The sequence below is a fragment of the Sciurus vulgaris genome, assembly GCF_902686455.1.
Source record: "Sciurus vulgaris genome assembly, chromosome: 4".
Taxonomy (NCBI): domain Eukaryota; kingdom Metazoa; phylum Chordata; class Mammalia; order Rodentia; family Sciuridae; genus Sciurus; species Sciurus vulgaris.
This window is the reverse complement of record NC_136464.1, coordinates 157803861-157820422: the sequence shown is the minus strand read 5'-3', so window position 1 is coordinate 157820422 and position 16562 is coordinate 157803861. Positions and strand designations below refer to the sequence as shown.

The 16562-nt window shown below is 31.6% G+C and overlaps 1 protein-coding gene across 7 annotated transcripts in view; it reads left to right on the top strand.

Annotated features, from left to right (window-relative positions):
* Positions 1 to 16562, top strand: part of PDS5B (PDS5 cohesin associated factor B) — a 187838-nt gene that overhangs the window by 149701 nt on the left and 21575 nt on the right. For all 7 annotated transcript variants that reach the window (XM_079137255.1, XM_079137249.1, XM_079137253.1 and 4 more), the window contains 4 exons: positions 4228 to 4296; positions 5810 to 5946; positions 9462 to 9585; positions 15982 to 16186. In XM_079137255.1, coding sequence (XP_078993381.1) covers positions 4228 to 4296; positions 5810 to 5946; positions 9462 to 9585; positions 15982 to 16186 — 535 coding nt within the window. The remainder of the gene's footprint in view (positions 1 to 4227; positions 4297 to 5809; positions 5947 to 9461; positions 9586 to 15981; positions 16187 to 16562) is intronic.

The following is a 16562-nucleotide window of genomic DNA, read 5'->3' as shown; positions in this document are numbered from 1 at the left end:
ATAAACTCATGCATTGAGTTCTTAATTATTTTATTTCATTTCTATAATTTCCTTATTTTTAAAGATAGCTTAGTTCCCTACTAGAAATCTCTTTGTCCATTTAATCCTTGAATATCTTTAATTATGTTACAGTTCATACTCTTAGTCTCATTTTCTGGATCTTCTGTGACTCTCCCCAGCCCTTGTTGATTTTTTTCTCTCAATTTTTGGTTAAGTCCTATGTTGTATGCATGTTATTTTTGATTGAGTGATAATTTTTTAAATAAAAAGTTGTAGAGATAATTTGAGGCTCTGTATGAGTTTATCTTCCAATAAGGAAGATTTGCTTTTGCAAATAAAGAGGATTTTGCAATAAGGAGGATTTGCTTTTGCTTCTGACAAGCAGTTAGGTTATTGTCAGATCACCTTCATCCATTTGGAAGCTGGCCATCAGTTTTTGACAGGCTGATTTCTTTTTCTAGTTACCTTTATGTGTAGAGTCAATTTGTTTGTTATCCAACCCAGAGTCTAGGTATTTAATAAGGCATTTATTCATTGGGCCCAATATTTCAAATTTTATCCTCTAGAACTATGATAATGATGAAAGCTTTGTTTACATTCTCAGCTTCTCTTAAATTTTGCAAACTAGTAGTCATGTGTGAGAAGAATAATCTTAATGTCAGGCACAACTCTTTATTTCCCTCTTCTTTTGAAACTTTGCAAATTCTCACTGCTTTGGTAGCTATTTGTCTTCAAAGTGAGTTACAATAAATATTTTTTCCAGACTTTCTATTTAATTGAGTGGGAAGATTGGTTCAGAATAACCTAGTTAGCTCTTTTAAAAAATAGAACATCTTACCACTTTTAACCCATTAATTTGTCTTAGCTTACATTAAATATGTACAAAGGAATATATGTGACATTTATATGGTTTATATTTTAAAACCCTGAACACCTATGCACTACTAAGTTCTGGTTTTATTACTCTCTATTCTTTTCATTTCCTTCCTGCCCCTAGTACCTACTCATCTGAATTTTTGAGTTTGTTACTCCATAACTTAATTTTTTTTTTTTTTTGCTACAAATATCTCTCTAAACAATGTACTTTTTTAGTTTTTGCATTTTCTTGAGGTTTATAAGAATTGTGTCATATATAGTCTTGAGTTTCTTGCTTTTAATCACTTTATTTTTTTTTCTAAAGATAATCCTGTTACTAAATATAGCTGGGGTTAGTTCATTTATTACTCTCTATATTATTTTGTTGGGGGAAAGATCTCATTATTTATTCTCCTCCTAGCAGATTTTGGAATGTTTCCATTTCCTTCCTCTATTGTATGGTGCTATTCTGAGTTCTCTTCTTGAGGCCTCCTGATACATATGAGCAAGACTTTCTCTAGGTTTTATTCTTATGTGGAAACTTGATGAACCACAGTGTATATACATATTTAACTTTCCAGTATTTACATATTTAACTTTCAAACTATTTTCCACAATGGTTGTTGACACTTATTTTCCTATCAGTAGTGTGTAACACTGATTGACAGATTTCTTAATTTTGCCCACCTAATAGTTGTTAGTGTCTCATTAGTCTTAATTTGTATTTCCCTGACTATGTCTTTAGTCATCATTCATATTGCCTCCATTCTGAAATTCCTTTTGGTATCCTTTGTGCGCCCACCCCACTTTTTCTGAATTGCTTATCTTTTTCATATAGGAATCCTTTATCAGGTGTATGTTGCAGTATCTTCATAAAACGCATAAAACCACTTTACAGTGTGTCTTTTCATTCTCTTTATAGTATCCTTTGAACGAAAGTTATGTAACTGTATTTATCATTCCTTTCACATTTGTCATTGATATTTTTTACTTCCTCTTTTAAGAAATCCCTCCCTACTCCCATGTCATAGTCTCTTTATATATTCTTTGAAAAGTTTTAAGGTTTTTTTTTTTTTTTAAACACAGGATTTCATTTCTTTTTACTCCCCATTAGGGTGACCAATATTTTCACCACAGTTTATTGAATAATCTTACCTTCTGCTTATCTTCAGTGCTAACACTGTGTATGTGTATAACCTTTATTCTTTTCTTTTGCTTTGTTTGTTCATCCATAAGATGTTTTTAATTAAAGCTCTATAGTTTTATCTTAAAAGGAAATTTAAAAATTTGTCTCACATAGAGTTTTCTCATACAATTTATGCTAGGTACTAAATGTTTTAAAATTATGTTTTATGTTTGTGGTGATTTAGGGAATTATTTTGTGGTTTGATTTTATTCCACTTTCATTACTAAATTTTTTCTATTTTTTAATCATCATTTATAAAGAATGCTAGTTGTGATTTTCTAAATCTTGTAGTATTTCTACATTCTTTTGCTTTGACCTTTCCACATTTTCCTCAAATTAAAATCTTGTTTTTTTATTTGATATTTGGCTAGTTGTACAAATGTTCATTAATATTATATCTTATTGGTAGTATAATATAAAAGGTGCATTAGTGTCTTGTTTGTGTCAGTACACCATTTAAATCTATAACCTGTTTAATGTTTTTCAGCTTGACTAGTGTATTTTTTCATCCAATGATTTTTATATTTTCTATTTTGGTGGTTTTTGTTGTAGTTTCAGTATATTTAAACTCACCGGTCTTTCTTGGTCTTATTTATTATAACATTTAACATTTTTTTCTACTTGTAATAATGTAGCCTGATTGAATTTTTTCTTGTGAACTAAATATTTTATTATAGCATATCATTGAGTAATTTTGTCAAAATTATTAGAATTCTGTGGTTTAAATTACTCGACTGCAGGAAATTCAGAACTTTTTTTTGGCATCTGTCTTGCAGCAGAGAAATCTGAAGTTGATTTGTTACTTGCTCCCCTTTTTGGTAGCTTCTCCCATGGAAGCTTTTGGGATCTCTTTTACATCCTTAGTTCAGAAAGTTCATCAGGTTGTGCCTAATGTGATTCCTTTCTCATTATTTTTACTTCATACTTTGAAGGCACTTCTCAGCTAAAGAAGTGAGTCTTAAGTTGTGTGCGAGTCTGCTGTGTTATGGGAGTTTGCCTTTCTAGATATTGGGGTTTGTGTTAGCTTTCTGTTGCAGTGACAAAATATCTGAGATAATTTAAAAAAGGAAAGATTTATTTTTGCTCCTGGTTTCAGAGGTTAATGTCCATAAATACTTGGGATCATTTTTTCTGGCCAGGTGTTGAGGAGGAACTTCATTGCAGGTAGGGTACTCGGTGCAGAGCTGCTCACTTAATTATGGGCAAGATAGGCCCTTCAAGGACTTGCCCCTAGTGATCTGCATCTTCCATCTAGGTCCCACTTCCTAAAGTTTTCATTACTTCCCAGTATCATTACTAGCTAGGGATCAAGCCTTCAGAGCACAAGGCTCTAGGGGGACATTCCACATCCAGACTATAAAAGTTAATAGGAAGTGTTGCCAGAGTTTCCCTGAGGTGTTCTTAAGTCCTATATCCTAACCTGTAAGTGAAATGGGATCTCAGTGCTTCCAACTTTGCAAATGGCTCTTTTGCTGCTTTAATTTCCTGGTTGCTATCATATATTCATATCTCCCAATATTTGCAGGATAATTTTGTTTGTGCTGGGGGGTGGAAAACCCCAACAACTAACTTTTGGAGTATGTTTTCTCTTTGCCTTTATGGAAGTGCAAGTCTTCCAACTGGTTTTCTTTTTCTTTCCTCCCATTGTACATATTTGTGTTTTCCAGTGATTCTGATCTTTTTTGCTTGCCACCTCTTTTCCCATTCTTTTCATTGGTTTGTATATGCTTTGCCATTTAGGTATTAATGCATGTTTCTGTTACCTGTCTTGAACTGGAAACTTGTCTGAATTTTCCCTTGCTCAAGGTTTTTAAAAATATCATTCCTCTTATTTAAAATTACACTTCTTGGTCCCATTGATTTTTATCCTTATTTTTTTCAGTTGCCTTAAGTAATTGAATCGTTAGCCCCAAGAAAGGCTAAGTAAGTAAGTCAGTATGTGCAGTTGTTTAAAGTCAGTCCTGGCACGTGCCTACAATGAATCAACTAGTGATGGATATATAAGTGCTGTATCTAGGTGCTAGTGAGTATATGCCTTTCAGCCTTTTTGAAAGGTTAATAAAATGAGTTGTTTTAGTCAGATATATTGACTATCATTGTAGAAGGCAAATATTTATTCATTCACTTTAGTATTAATTGAAATGAAAATTCATATTCATTTTATTAAGTCCTTACTTTTGACTTAGCTTCCAGGAAAAAAGACAACTAAACTTTGGGTTCCAGATGAAGAAGTTTCTCCTGAGACAATGGTCAAAGTAAGTAATATCCATAGATCTGTTGATTTTAATGTACTTAATATACTGTAATATTATTGAATGTGTTAACATTTCTATTTCTGTTGTAAAGTTAGGGTTGTGAAAGTCATGTATTTCTATTTATTGTTTGGCATTATTTCATGTACTATGAGAGTATTTGGCAGTAATGAGCAACCTGGACCTTATGGGTAGCAGCATGTAGTCTAATTTGAGGTTTTAAAAAATACAGTAAGGTTTGAAAGCAGCTTCCATATTTCTGTTTCTTAGAATCAGCCTTTTAATGGCAAAAGGTAATGCTGATTTCTTATGAACATTCTGTTGAGTAAAGATTGTTATCCAAGTTTTAGGACTGTTTTATCTTTTCCATGAGATTTAATAAAGCTATTTTTATTTTTAAAAGAATGTAGCCTGGAATTCCTGGAATTAGGGTTATACGTAAAAGATGACTTGTTACTGGCATAGGATACTGATTTATTAAAACCATCTATAATGTAGACCTCATTTCAATCCATTGCAAGGTTTGAAGGTTAAGAACAAATAATGTTAAATTTTGTTATTTTTCTAATTGTAATTTCTTATAATCCCTTGTGGGCTGTGAGTACATATTTGTTTATGTATCGTGTATGGACTGTTTTTTTTTTTTTTTTTTTTTTTTTTTTTTTTTTTTTTTTTTTTTTTTTTTTTTTTTTTTTTTTTTTTTTTTACATTATTCTAGCTTCAGATTCTGATATATTTCCACAGACATGGAACACAGCACTTCCTTTAGTATTTTGAATGTTTGTTGATCCTTTTGAGTATTTACATAAGCCCATTTTCTTAGCATTGATCTTAAGCATCAGTTTTATGTAGCTGAGAACAGCACTGGAAAAGAAAGCAGGCCCCCTGCACTTAAGTTCATGCTTGCCAAATACACAGGAAAATCATCTTAGTATGTGTCATGTGGCAGACATTGTTCAAGACCCACTTAGTTCCTAGCCTTTGTTGTATAAGAAACTGAAATAATATGTGAAAAAGAGATGATACATATGTCATTTTTTGAAAAGGTAAGATGTACCACTTTCAGAAAGATTATTGTAAACATTTAAAGCTGTAACTGGTATAGAAGTATTTAGGGACTTTATGGTTATTTTTGTACAAATGTGATATCATCTCTTTGGCAGAAAAGAATGAATATAGTTTGTAGTTGGGAATTTTTTTCTGATTAGGCAAAGTAAGGATGATTTTAATTCTAGAATCTAAAAGGTGAGATGGATGTTGTAGAATCATCAAAAACAATAAAAGAGCTTTTCTTTAGTGAAGTTTTTTTTTTAACTACTTCCTTAGAGGGTGAAACAGCTTTAATTTAAAGCATTCTAAGTTATCTTCATATGTATAGAAAATCCTGTTTTTCTTTTTTCTGTTCATACAAAGTATTCAGTAAAAGCATTTCTTGATTTTTTTTTTTTAGGAGGTAGATATGGAAATTCTTTTAAATGTAGCAATTTTTTTATTTGTCAATTTGTCTTTAAAATAGATTCAGGCTATTAAAATGATGGTTCGATGGCTACTTGGAATGAAAAATAATCACAGTAAATCAGGAACTTCTACCTTAAGATTGCTAACAACAATATTGCACAGTGATGGAGACTTGACAGAGCAGGGGAAAATTAGGTATGCAATTATTGTTTCAAAGTTCTTTGGATTATACAATATTTGAACTCCCGGTGTAATTATTAAATATTACAGTTTCTTTTTTAAAAAAATCATCAGTTTTGCTGTACATGTGTGCATATATTTTCATTTTAATGAGCTTTTGTATGGTGGTTATTTCACAACTATAGTCATATCTAGTACCAGCTACTATATATTGTATTTTAAACAATAGATACTTGATTTTTGGCATATCTAATGGGCTTTAGTATACAAATAAGGAACTCATGTTTTACAGTCTTGTTAATGTCTAAAGTGAAAAGAAGAGATTTAGTGGAAGGTAATTTGAATCTTTTTCTAGAGTTATAAGTAAATAAAAATCTTGAAAATTGTTCTTAATGTAAATTCTTTAAAATGTACACACTGTCTTCTTTTTATTTTTATTTTGTTTTGTTTGAAAGGTGTAGTATGGTACAATGGGCCCTCTATATCCATGAGTTTTGTATCCATGGATTCAATCAACTGTGGGACACAAATAATTTGAAAATAAAAATTTCATCTATATTGAAAATGTACACTTTTTTTCCTTTTTCCCTAAATAATACAATATAGCAATTATTTAAAGTGTATTAACTATTGTAAGTAATCTAGAGATAATTTATAAATTATGTGGGAGGCTCTATGTCAGTTATATGCAAACACTGTGTCATGTCATATAAGAAATTTGAGCATCTTTCGATTGTGGTTACCTGAGGTGGCTCCTGGAACCATTCGCCCAGGTTACTGAGAGGCAACTCTATAGTAATAGAACACGTGGACTCTAGAACTCAGATTCAAATCCTGGCTCCACCACTTCCTAGTTAAGTGACTTTTATCTAATTGCTTTAACCTCTTAGTACCTCAGTTTCCTTATCTATAAAATAGAGATAATGGTTATATTTGTCCTGTCTAACTACTATGATATAATTAAACAAATGAGTATGTCAAAGGTTTTGAAAGACTACCTACCATGGGGTAATTAGAAGCATTGTTGACAATTAGAAGGTAGTAGTTATTGTGTCAGTTTTAGCAATAATTTAGAGGTTTGTTCTTAATGTAAGCACATGGGTTGTTTAGTCACTTTGGTAATATCAGATAGGAGAATAACTTCCCTTTACTATAGCTAATGACTTTAATGAGAAAGCACAGGTGACATCTAGCTGCTTTCTAAGCCTTTCCATCTTCATTCTGTTCGTGTTTTGTTCATAGTATTCTCTTGGAATCAACTATTAATATTAGCACGTATTTCTAAAAGTGAAACAAATAAAATTTGACTATCTGTTCATTTTGTATTTACAACTTATCCGTCTACCTTCTTTAGTCTACTTAATTGTCTTTACCTCTGTTACTCACATAATTTATATGTACAGTGTTTAAGATTTACAAATAATTGTTTTCATTAAAATGTATACCAAATTTGAGATAATTTTGTAGTGATCAGTTCAGCCTTGTAGAGAAAATAAATACCCCAGTTTTAATACATTTTTGTCTTCTAGTTTATTATATTATTTTATACTTATGTTCCTAGTTATACTCAGCTATGTTGCCTTATTAAAGGGACCATTATACCTTAATGTTTAAGAACATCGCCAGACTAAATGCTTTCAAATTCACGTTTTACCATTTGTTATCTGCTGTTATTTATTAGCTAATTATTTCACTTCTACGTGCCTCAAATTCCTCACCTTCAGGATGGGGGTTAACAATAGTACCTCCTTATAGAGTTTATATAAGGAGAATGTATATATGTTTATATTAAGTTATTAGAATGATACCTAGTATGCTGTGTTATATAAGTTGTGTTCTAGGGAACCCATGTGACATTCAGGAACATTTAGGGACTGCATGGAGTAGGAGTAAGAAAAATTCCTGGTAGAAACAAAGCAGATGGAGACTTGGAGCTTGGAGGGGAGTTTCTGTCCCTTAAATAAGAAGCTTGCTTTTTTGTGTTTACATTTTAAATTCCTGTGTAAGATTTTATTTAGAGGAAAGTGTCCTCTACTTAATAAAGCTGAAAACAAAACAACAACAACAAAAACCAAAAGCTTACCGTATTAAATAGAAATCACTAGTTTAGATGGAAATCTTTAAGAACAAACAAATTTGTAAGAAGCATCTGTTATCCATACATGAAGAGAAAGCATCCAACTGCTGGCTTTCACTCTCTGAACTAAGTACTATGATTTACCTATTAATAGCTACTTGGAACATTACCATTGACACACTGATAGCTCCTTTGGGACATGTTTCTCAACCTTAGAACCTTATTAATGTTGGCATACATTCAGTCAGTATTTTTACATAATTATTAGAAAGATAAATGAAGAGTTTTAAACCAACTAGATCATTATATCTTGGAACACTAAGACTGTCTTTTTTTTTTTTTTTAATCCCCCTCAGTACTTTGTATGTGATAGACACATAACTTACAGTGTGAATGTTGAATTATCATCTTGTAGTATAGAGCTATAAAGGAAGTCTTGATTAAGGAGTTAAAACTTTCCCCTCCTTTTCTCAGTGAAATATCCCTGTAATTCAGCTAATGTATTGCAGTATTAGGAAGGATTACTTAGATGTACTTACTAGTCTATTATAGTTTTCTTGAGAAGAACCTTTCAGCAATTTATGCAAAATTAAGAATAGTAAAGTTTTATCTACTATGCCTCTTTTCATTCTACTTTTATGCTTAGCACAGTGGTTGTGGTTGACTTATTAGTAAGTTAGGATCTTTTTATGCCTAATCTATAGGTAAATGTGTTTCTAAAAGAAATCCGTAGAATAATATTTAAATCATAACAAGTCAACATACAAATATGTTTCCTCTAGACTTGCCTAAGAGCTATTTTGTGGTAGGATGAGAGAATGAAATGACTGTAGAGAAGCTAGCCCAGACTTAAATTTAAGAGAATTTATGTAGTATTTTATTAGTTAACCATCTTTCAGAGGTAATATACTGTGGTACTCAGTATCACTAAATTATTTACTGCCTTAGTCTGTTCAGGCTACTGTAACAAAATACCATAGATTAAGTAGCTTATAAACAACAGATTTATTTTCATAGTTGTGGAAACTGGAAGTTCATGATCAGGGTGCTAACATGGTTGAATTCTGCTTAGAGTCGTACTATTTCATGTTGCAGACTAACTTTTTTCTTATTATATTCTCACATGGCAGAAGGGTCATACAGTCTCCTTCAGGACTCTTTTATAAGGGCATGAGTCTCATTCATGAATGCTCTGTCCCCAAGACCTACTCACCTCTCAAAAGATTCCACCTCTTAATAATATCATCTTGGCAGTAGGATTTCAATATGTGAATTTAAGGAGACACAAAAACATAGAGACAATAGCATTATTCTGTCTTTGTTTGATTTTGGTTTTTTTTTTTTTTTTTTTTTTTTTTTTTGGACAGAGGAATACTTACAAAATTAGATGTACAAAATGGTTTTATGTAAACATTTGGAAATCTGATCTATATTCTTTCTGCTTATTTTTCAGCAAACCAGATATGTCACGTCTGAGGCTTGCTGCTGGAAGTGCTATCGTGAAGCTGGCACAAGAACCCTGCTACCATGAAATCATCACATTAGAACAGTATCAGTTATGTGCATTAGCTATCAATGTAAGGAAAATCACTATATAAGACATGACTTTTTATGGTCATTGACTTTTAGGAAAAAAAATTCAGTTTTTTAAGTCAGTAATTTTGATCAGTTTTGAATGTTTATTTTCTTTTGAAAAATTTGTGTAGAAGAAAGTTTCAAAGTTCTAAAACTCATTTGACTTTTTGGGTTACTAATAGTCTAGCTGACTTGTTATGTACAGTCCTAGTCTATAAAGTTAATACAAATACTGAATTAGCATATATTGCTCTTAGGGTGAAAACAAGGGTAGGTTCTTTCTAGCCTGTAGTCATGAAATTTTCATCAGTACATCAGTTGATCAGTACACAACCATGTTTTATGTGTATTTCTATTTAAAGTTACCTTCCTACACACACACACACACGTGCACACACACGTAACTTGGTTTTCTCATTAAGCTCATCATCATCTGCACTACAACTCATGCCTAAACAAAGCTTATCTAGCCTTATGTATTTTCTCCATAAGGTACATCACAGCCTTCTTGTGCTTAAGAATGCTAGGCAGTGACTGAGGTTGTAGCTCAGTAGTAAAGCACTTGCCTAGCATGTGTGAGGCACTGAATTCTATCCTCAGCACCACATATAAATAATAAATAAAATAAAGGTATTGTGTTCATCTACAACTAAAAATATTTAAAAAAAGAAGAATCACTATGTTCAGGAACCATTTTAAACAAGCCCACCAATACCGACAAAAACGTGAAAAGTATGGAGTAAATAGACCACAAAAAGGACCCTTGTTTACAGTATAAGAGCTGTAACAAGAAGGCGGGACTTCTTCAACCTCATTTGGACTTATGCACATGACACAATTCAAATTTTTTACCATTCTGCACATATTCTTGCTAGTGCTCATAAAATCTGTGCAAGTATTGATTTGGGGTATTTGTAAATAAATTGTAAACGAGTAGACCTAATTTCAAGCCAGAAGAATTCCTTATTAATGAGTCAAATTTTCAAATTGTGAAATTGATAATAATGGATTCATATTCCAATTTTATGAATTTCTTATGTTATATTTGAACTGTATAACTTCAGAAATATTTAGTATCGAGAAAATTTAAAAAGGCTTTTGTAAAAGTAAATATGATAATCTAATATGAATTTTTCATTCATAATTTGGTTTACACTTTTCTATTTTTTCAAGCAGTTTAAGAATTTTGCATTTATCAGGAATCATTGCGATTTTTCTTTACTTTTCCCCTCCGCACTTTCTTCTGCTTATTTGAAAACTGCTGTTAACTTCTAAACACAATCTTTAAAAATTGTATTCGTTTTGTCAATTTCTAGTATTTCAGTCTTTAAAATAGCCATTATAAATCCTGTTTATGATTTGTTTTAGTTTTATTATTTTTCAGATATTAGAAAAAAATCATTTGAGAAATAAGATTTTTGGGGAGCCCATTAACTTCCTGGTTTAGTTTTCCCTTTTAAGTTTGGAAACCATCTTATTTTGTAAGAAATTAAAATTATTTAAAAAGTATATATTATATTTTGTGGAAGAAAACTACCTATATGATTAGTTTTTTAAAATTGATAAGACATTCTGCTGATTTATTGGGTTCTTGGTTTGATATTTCTTAGAATATTGGTGATATTGTTCATTATTAAAGTGGAACTTTAAAAAAAAAACAAAGGAAGGAGATATATAAAGAGATGGGCCTTCTTCGAAATTTATAGTACATAAGTGTGTGTGAACCTAATTTAGTTAAAGATCTACCATGTGTGGAAAACCTTCACTTACCAATTAATTTCTGGAGTTTTTTTTTTTTTTTTTTTTCTTTTACAATATTTATTTACATTGCTACCTTAGTGACCAAATGTCCAGAGTGAAAATTTAAATTGTCTAAATTTTAAGATAGTTTTGGAATCCTGTGAATAGTTAAAAGTTAGTTATTAGCATCTTCTCACAATTCATATTGCTATTCCCTTATAAACAAAATTTTTTCTAGTTCTGCAGTTCCTTTTAAATCATATGCCTCTTGTTTTTTAAAAAAAAAAAATTGTTCTTTTTAGTTGTTCATGACAGTAGGATGTATTTTGACATAGCATACATTCATGGAGTATAACTTTCCCTTTTGGTTGTGCATGATATAGAGTTACACTGGTCATGTGTTCATATATGAACATAGGAAAGTTATGTCCGACTCATTATACTGTTTCCCACTCCCATCTCCCTTTCTCCCCGCTCTCCTCTCCAATCTGGTGAACCTCCAACCCTGCAACACCCTATTGTGAATCAGCATCTGCATATCAGAGAAAACATCTAGCCTTTGGATTTTTGGGATGGGCTTATTTCACTTAGCATGTTAGTCTCCAGTTCCATCCATTTACCAACAAATGCCACAGTTTCATTCTTGATGGCTCAGTAATTTTCCATTGTTTATATGTACCACATTTTCTTTATCCATTCATTTGTTGAAGGGCATCTAGGTTGGTTTCATAGCATAGCTATTGTGAATTGAGCTGCTGTAAACACTGATGTGATTTGCTGATTTTGAGTCTTCTGGATATAGCCAAGCCATGGGATAACTGGGTCAAATGGTGGTTCCATTCCAAGTTTTCTGAGGAATCTCCATACTGCTTTCCAGAGTAGTTGCACCAATTTTCAGTCCCACCTGCAATGTATGCAGTCTCTCTCTTTTTTTTTTTTTAAAAACCTCCATACCTCCTAAAATAGTAATCTGTATCTTTGACTCTCTTACTCTTCCCTCTCACTCTTCACTGTCCATATCTTGGCATTTGCCTTTATTGTTTTCTATAAGTGCCCTATTGAAGTCTTCAAATTCAGTGATCTTATTTATCAATGTCCTTTCTGCATCAGTTGATATAATGTATTGCACCATTATTCTTGACATTCTCTTGATTTTTAAATTTCTGTCTCTTGACTACATTTTCTGACTCCTCTTCTTTTCCTTTAAATTTGTGTGTTCTTTGAGGATCTATCCATGATCAACTTCACCACTTGCACATTCTTTGGCCATCTCATTATCTAATTAAGTTATTACTATACTGTAACATTTGTTTGTTTTTTCAAGACCCTGGTTCCACATCAAATACTAAATGGAAATTTCAAACTTTTCTGTCCTGTGAATGAGTAATTCTAAATTCATAATAGTTCCCAAATCTTTTCTTTCTTTACGTTTCTCAGTAAGCATTAAATAAATCCGAATACCATTTCTCAGATCTAAAAGCACGATTTGACTCTTGCTTGTTCTTCTTATTGCCCAAGTCTAAATAATTCTTCCCTGTGATAGATCTATTGTTTTTTATTCATATCTTAACTATTCTAATTGCAGTAATCATCAACTCTCACTAAGACTGTTGTGAAAATTTCTCTGTTGTTGGTTGAATTTCTCTAATCACAATTCTGATCAGGATATTTTCCCACTCGTAAAAGAAAAGTTGCACATATATTATGACCTAGCATTTGAGAGTCTCTATTGTTAGGACCCAAATATGCACTTTAAAATGTTGTTGGGTACAATACCATTGTTTAATACATACCCTTTACCATCATTTGATTCAGTGAAACTGGACAATTTTTCTTTTATGTGCTTCATACTTGCTATATCTAGTTTTCTTCTTATCCTCCCATTTCCATAATCCTTATCCAATCCTTTCTGCATAGTAAGGCTCAGATACAACCTTCTGTATAAAACTTGTTCTGATTCTTTTTAGCTGGGAGTAGTCTCTCCATTTGAATCCTTGTAGGTTTTATCTGCAGTCCTTTAATACACATGAAAATTTGCTTTATGCTTTAGCTATTTATGTACATGTGGCTTACTCCTGAGTTGAAGTTTGTTATAAATATATATTTTTTTGTTATGGGTAGTTTTGTAGCTGGTATACCCTTGTTATATATTTGAGTAGACGATAAGTCTAAAAGACATAGAGATCAATAATTTGAATTTTAGCATAATTTAAGTATTATGTTAAGTATTTTAGAATTTGGTTGTTTTCATGAAAATTGTACTCTGTACTGGTATGTGTTCTAGATTCTGGAAATACAAAGACAAGTAAGTCATGGCTACTGCCCTCAAAAAACTAACAGTCTGTTAGAGGGAATATAAACTAGAAATGTGTTGATAATGTAATTTATTACATAAAGTAATTGAACTACTTCCTATGTATTAAAAATAGTTCTGGGATCATTTGTATTTAGAAAAGTCCTCTGAAAGTGTATTAACTGAAGATGCAGACTAGAATTTCTTTTATAGTAATGAATATAACATTTGATTGTAACTTCGTTTTGGGGGAAAAACTTAGTAGTATTAGACACCATCTTGTTTTCTTATATTTAAAGTTAATTATTCTTAATAGTCATAGCATTGAAAGTGTCAGGTATCTACATTTTTTGAGAGTACATTTTTTTCTCGATAAAATTGTATTACCCTATTCTTTATCCCACACATACTTTATAGTACAGTCAAAAGGATAATCAAGTTTGCAGAAAAACATTGGAAGACTCCCTCAGTTTCCAGTAGCACTGCTTTTTATTCTTGATTCAGATGATTCTCTTGAAGAATCATCTTGAAGTATCACTCTTGTCAGTTTGTCTTCTTCAGTTGTTGTTTGTGCTAGTTGTCTTGCTTATTTCTTTTTAGTTCTTCAGCCTCACTTTAATGACTGTGAAAACCTACTACAATGGCTTAAAGATTGACTTTGATGAATTTGCATTGTATTATTGAATTCTGAATGATTAGTTACAAAAACACCATCTTGGTTGGGAAAATACATAAGCAGGGAGGGATGTTTGAATACAAATTCATTTTTTAAAAAATGGTCTATACCTTTATAATGTTTGTTGACTTTTATTTATATAATTTTAAATTGGATCATAATAAAAATAAAAATGAAGACTCCCCTCCCCTATGGCATTAATATTGAGGAAGGAGTGAGTTAACTATTTTATTGAGTGTAAAGGTAGATAGATGAAATTTCTGTGAAAGATAGACTACTTTACTAAAGGTAGAAAGTTGATAATGAAGTTTAAATTAAATGAAAGAAGATATGCAAAGGTAAGGATTTAAGGTCAGAGCAAGATATTATATTATCAAAGTTTTTAAGAAACAAATACCATTCTAGATACAAGAAGTACAGTACCTAAAGTTGTCGTAATATGAAGTACACCACACCTTATTTCATGGAGCATGAGGTATTAATGATCATGAAGTTCTTTGTATGTTATGTAAAAGTTTGAGCTTTTCTATGTAGTTGAGAAAAATTCCATCTATGTGCCAGTTATTATGCTAGGATTAGAGACCCAAAGATGAATGAAAACATAGTTTTGTCTTTCGGAAACTAGCACTGATAAAAAACACAGACTTATAAACCAGTAATGTTATATGCTAAATGTTCTACTGGACATGTGCAGAGTGCTATAACAGAGCCTTGGTGGATATAGGATACAGGTTACATGCTGTTTTACCTAGGAGAATCAAGGGGGATAGTTTAAGAAAAGGGAGTTGTGTGAAATAAGCAGGCATAAGGCTAACAGGTTTATTTATTTATTCAAATAAAAGTAACTTGGTGCTTCAGAAATTGATTAGGATCTCTTGCTTTCAGAGGTATGCATTTTAATCTGATAGGTTTTTTTTTTTTTTGAAGGGCATGATAGTTTATTTTAAAAAATTGTACCACACTGATCATGATGATCAGCATCCACATGATAATGGCTTTTCTCTTGGGTATCAACATTGCAGTATTTTTGTATACTGAAATGTTTCAATAGGACCAAGAACGTTAAGAGAATAAAGATCTTAGATGAAAATGGACACTAATAACTCTGGGTTTCTAACTCACAGAATTAATTTAAACCTCTATGAATCAGTGACATAATGTTATCTAGATATGAAAAACAAAAGTTCTCTTAGATCTGATAGGTTTTCAAATGATAGAACTAAAATGTATAAATTGGGTAGAGTTTTGCCTTGCTACTAACTGAGAAAGATATATATGTGATTGTGTGTGTGTGTGTGTGTGTGTGTGTGTGTGTGTGTGTGTGTGTGTATTTAATGCTGGAGATTAAATCTAGGATCTTGTACTTGCTGGGCAAGAGCTCTGCCACTAAACTCTCTCTCCTAGCCCCATCTTTATTTTAAAAAATATCTTAAGTGAATGAGTTTATATTTACTAGTTTTAGAAATGCATTAATATTTTCTAATACGTAAATGAATAGTTATTAGGTAAATATTCCAACCTTGAAATTATCATGAGTTACAACATCTGTCCTTGTGAACAGTCAAGCAGCAGTTGTAGATAAACTTGCTTCTGTGTGCCCTTTTCTCTATGGATATAGCACATTGTATATCTAAATTGTTATTCCTTACTGCTATGTGGATAATACCTGAAATAATTATATCTTCACAGGATGAATGCTATCAAGTAAGACAAGTGTTTGCTCAGAAACTTCACAAAGGCCTTTCCCGATTACGGCTTCCACTTGAGTATATGGCAATCTGTGCACTTTGTGCTAAAGATCCTGTAAAAGAGAGAAGAGCTCATGCTAGACAATGTCTAGTAAAAAATATAAATGTAAGACGAGAGTATCTGAAGCAACATGCAGCTGTTAGTGGTAAGCACACAGGGAAATAAAAAATATACTTTCCAACCTGCCAATTTCACTTTAATAGACTATAAAATATTAATATTATTTACTGTATTCAAATTGGCACTTACTATGTAAGAAGTTAGCATTTTTCTATAACTACTTTTCATTTCACATAAAGGTCATTTAAAAACTATAAATGCATGGATATTTAAATTTGAACCTGTATCTCTATGTAAATGACTAAATGGCCAAGGTAAATAATGATGAAATTTGTATATTTATGTAGATTGTCTAAGGTCTACTTTTAGTTGAAAAAAAGTACAAGTCTTTGATCTTTGTTGTTTGTTCTGATGTATAGCTGACATTGATAATAACAGGTGCTTGTGTTCCTGCTTTTCAT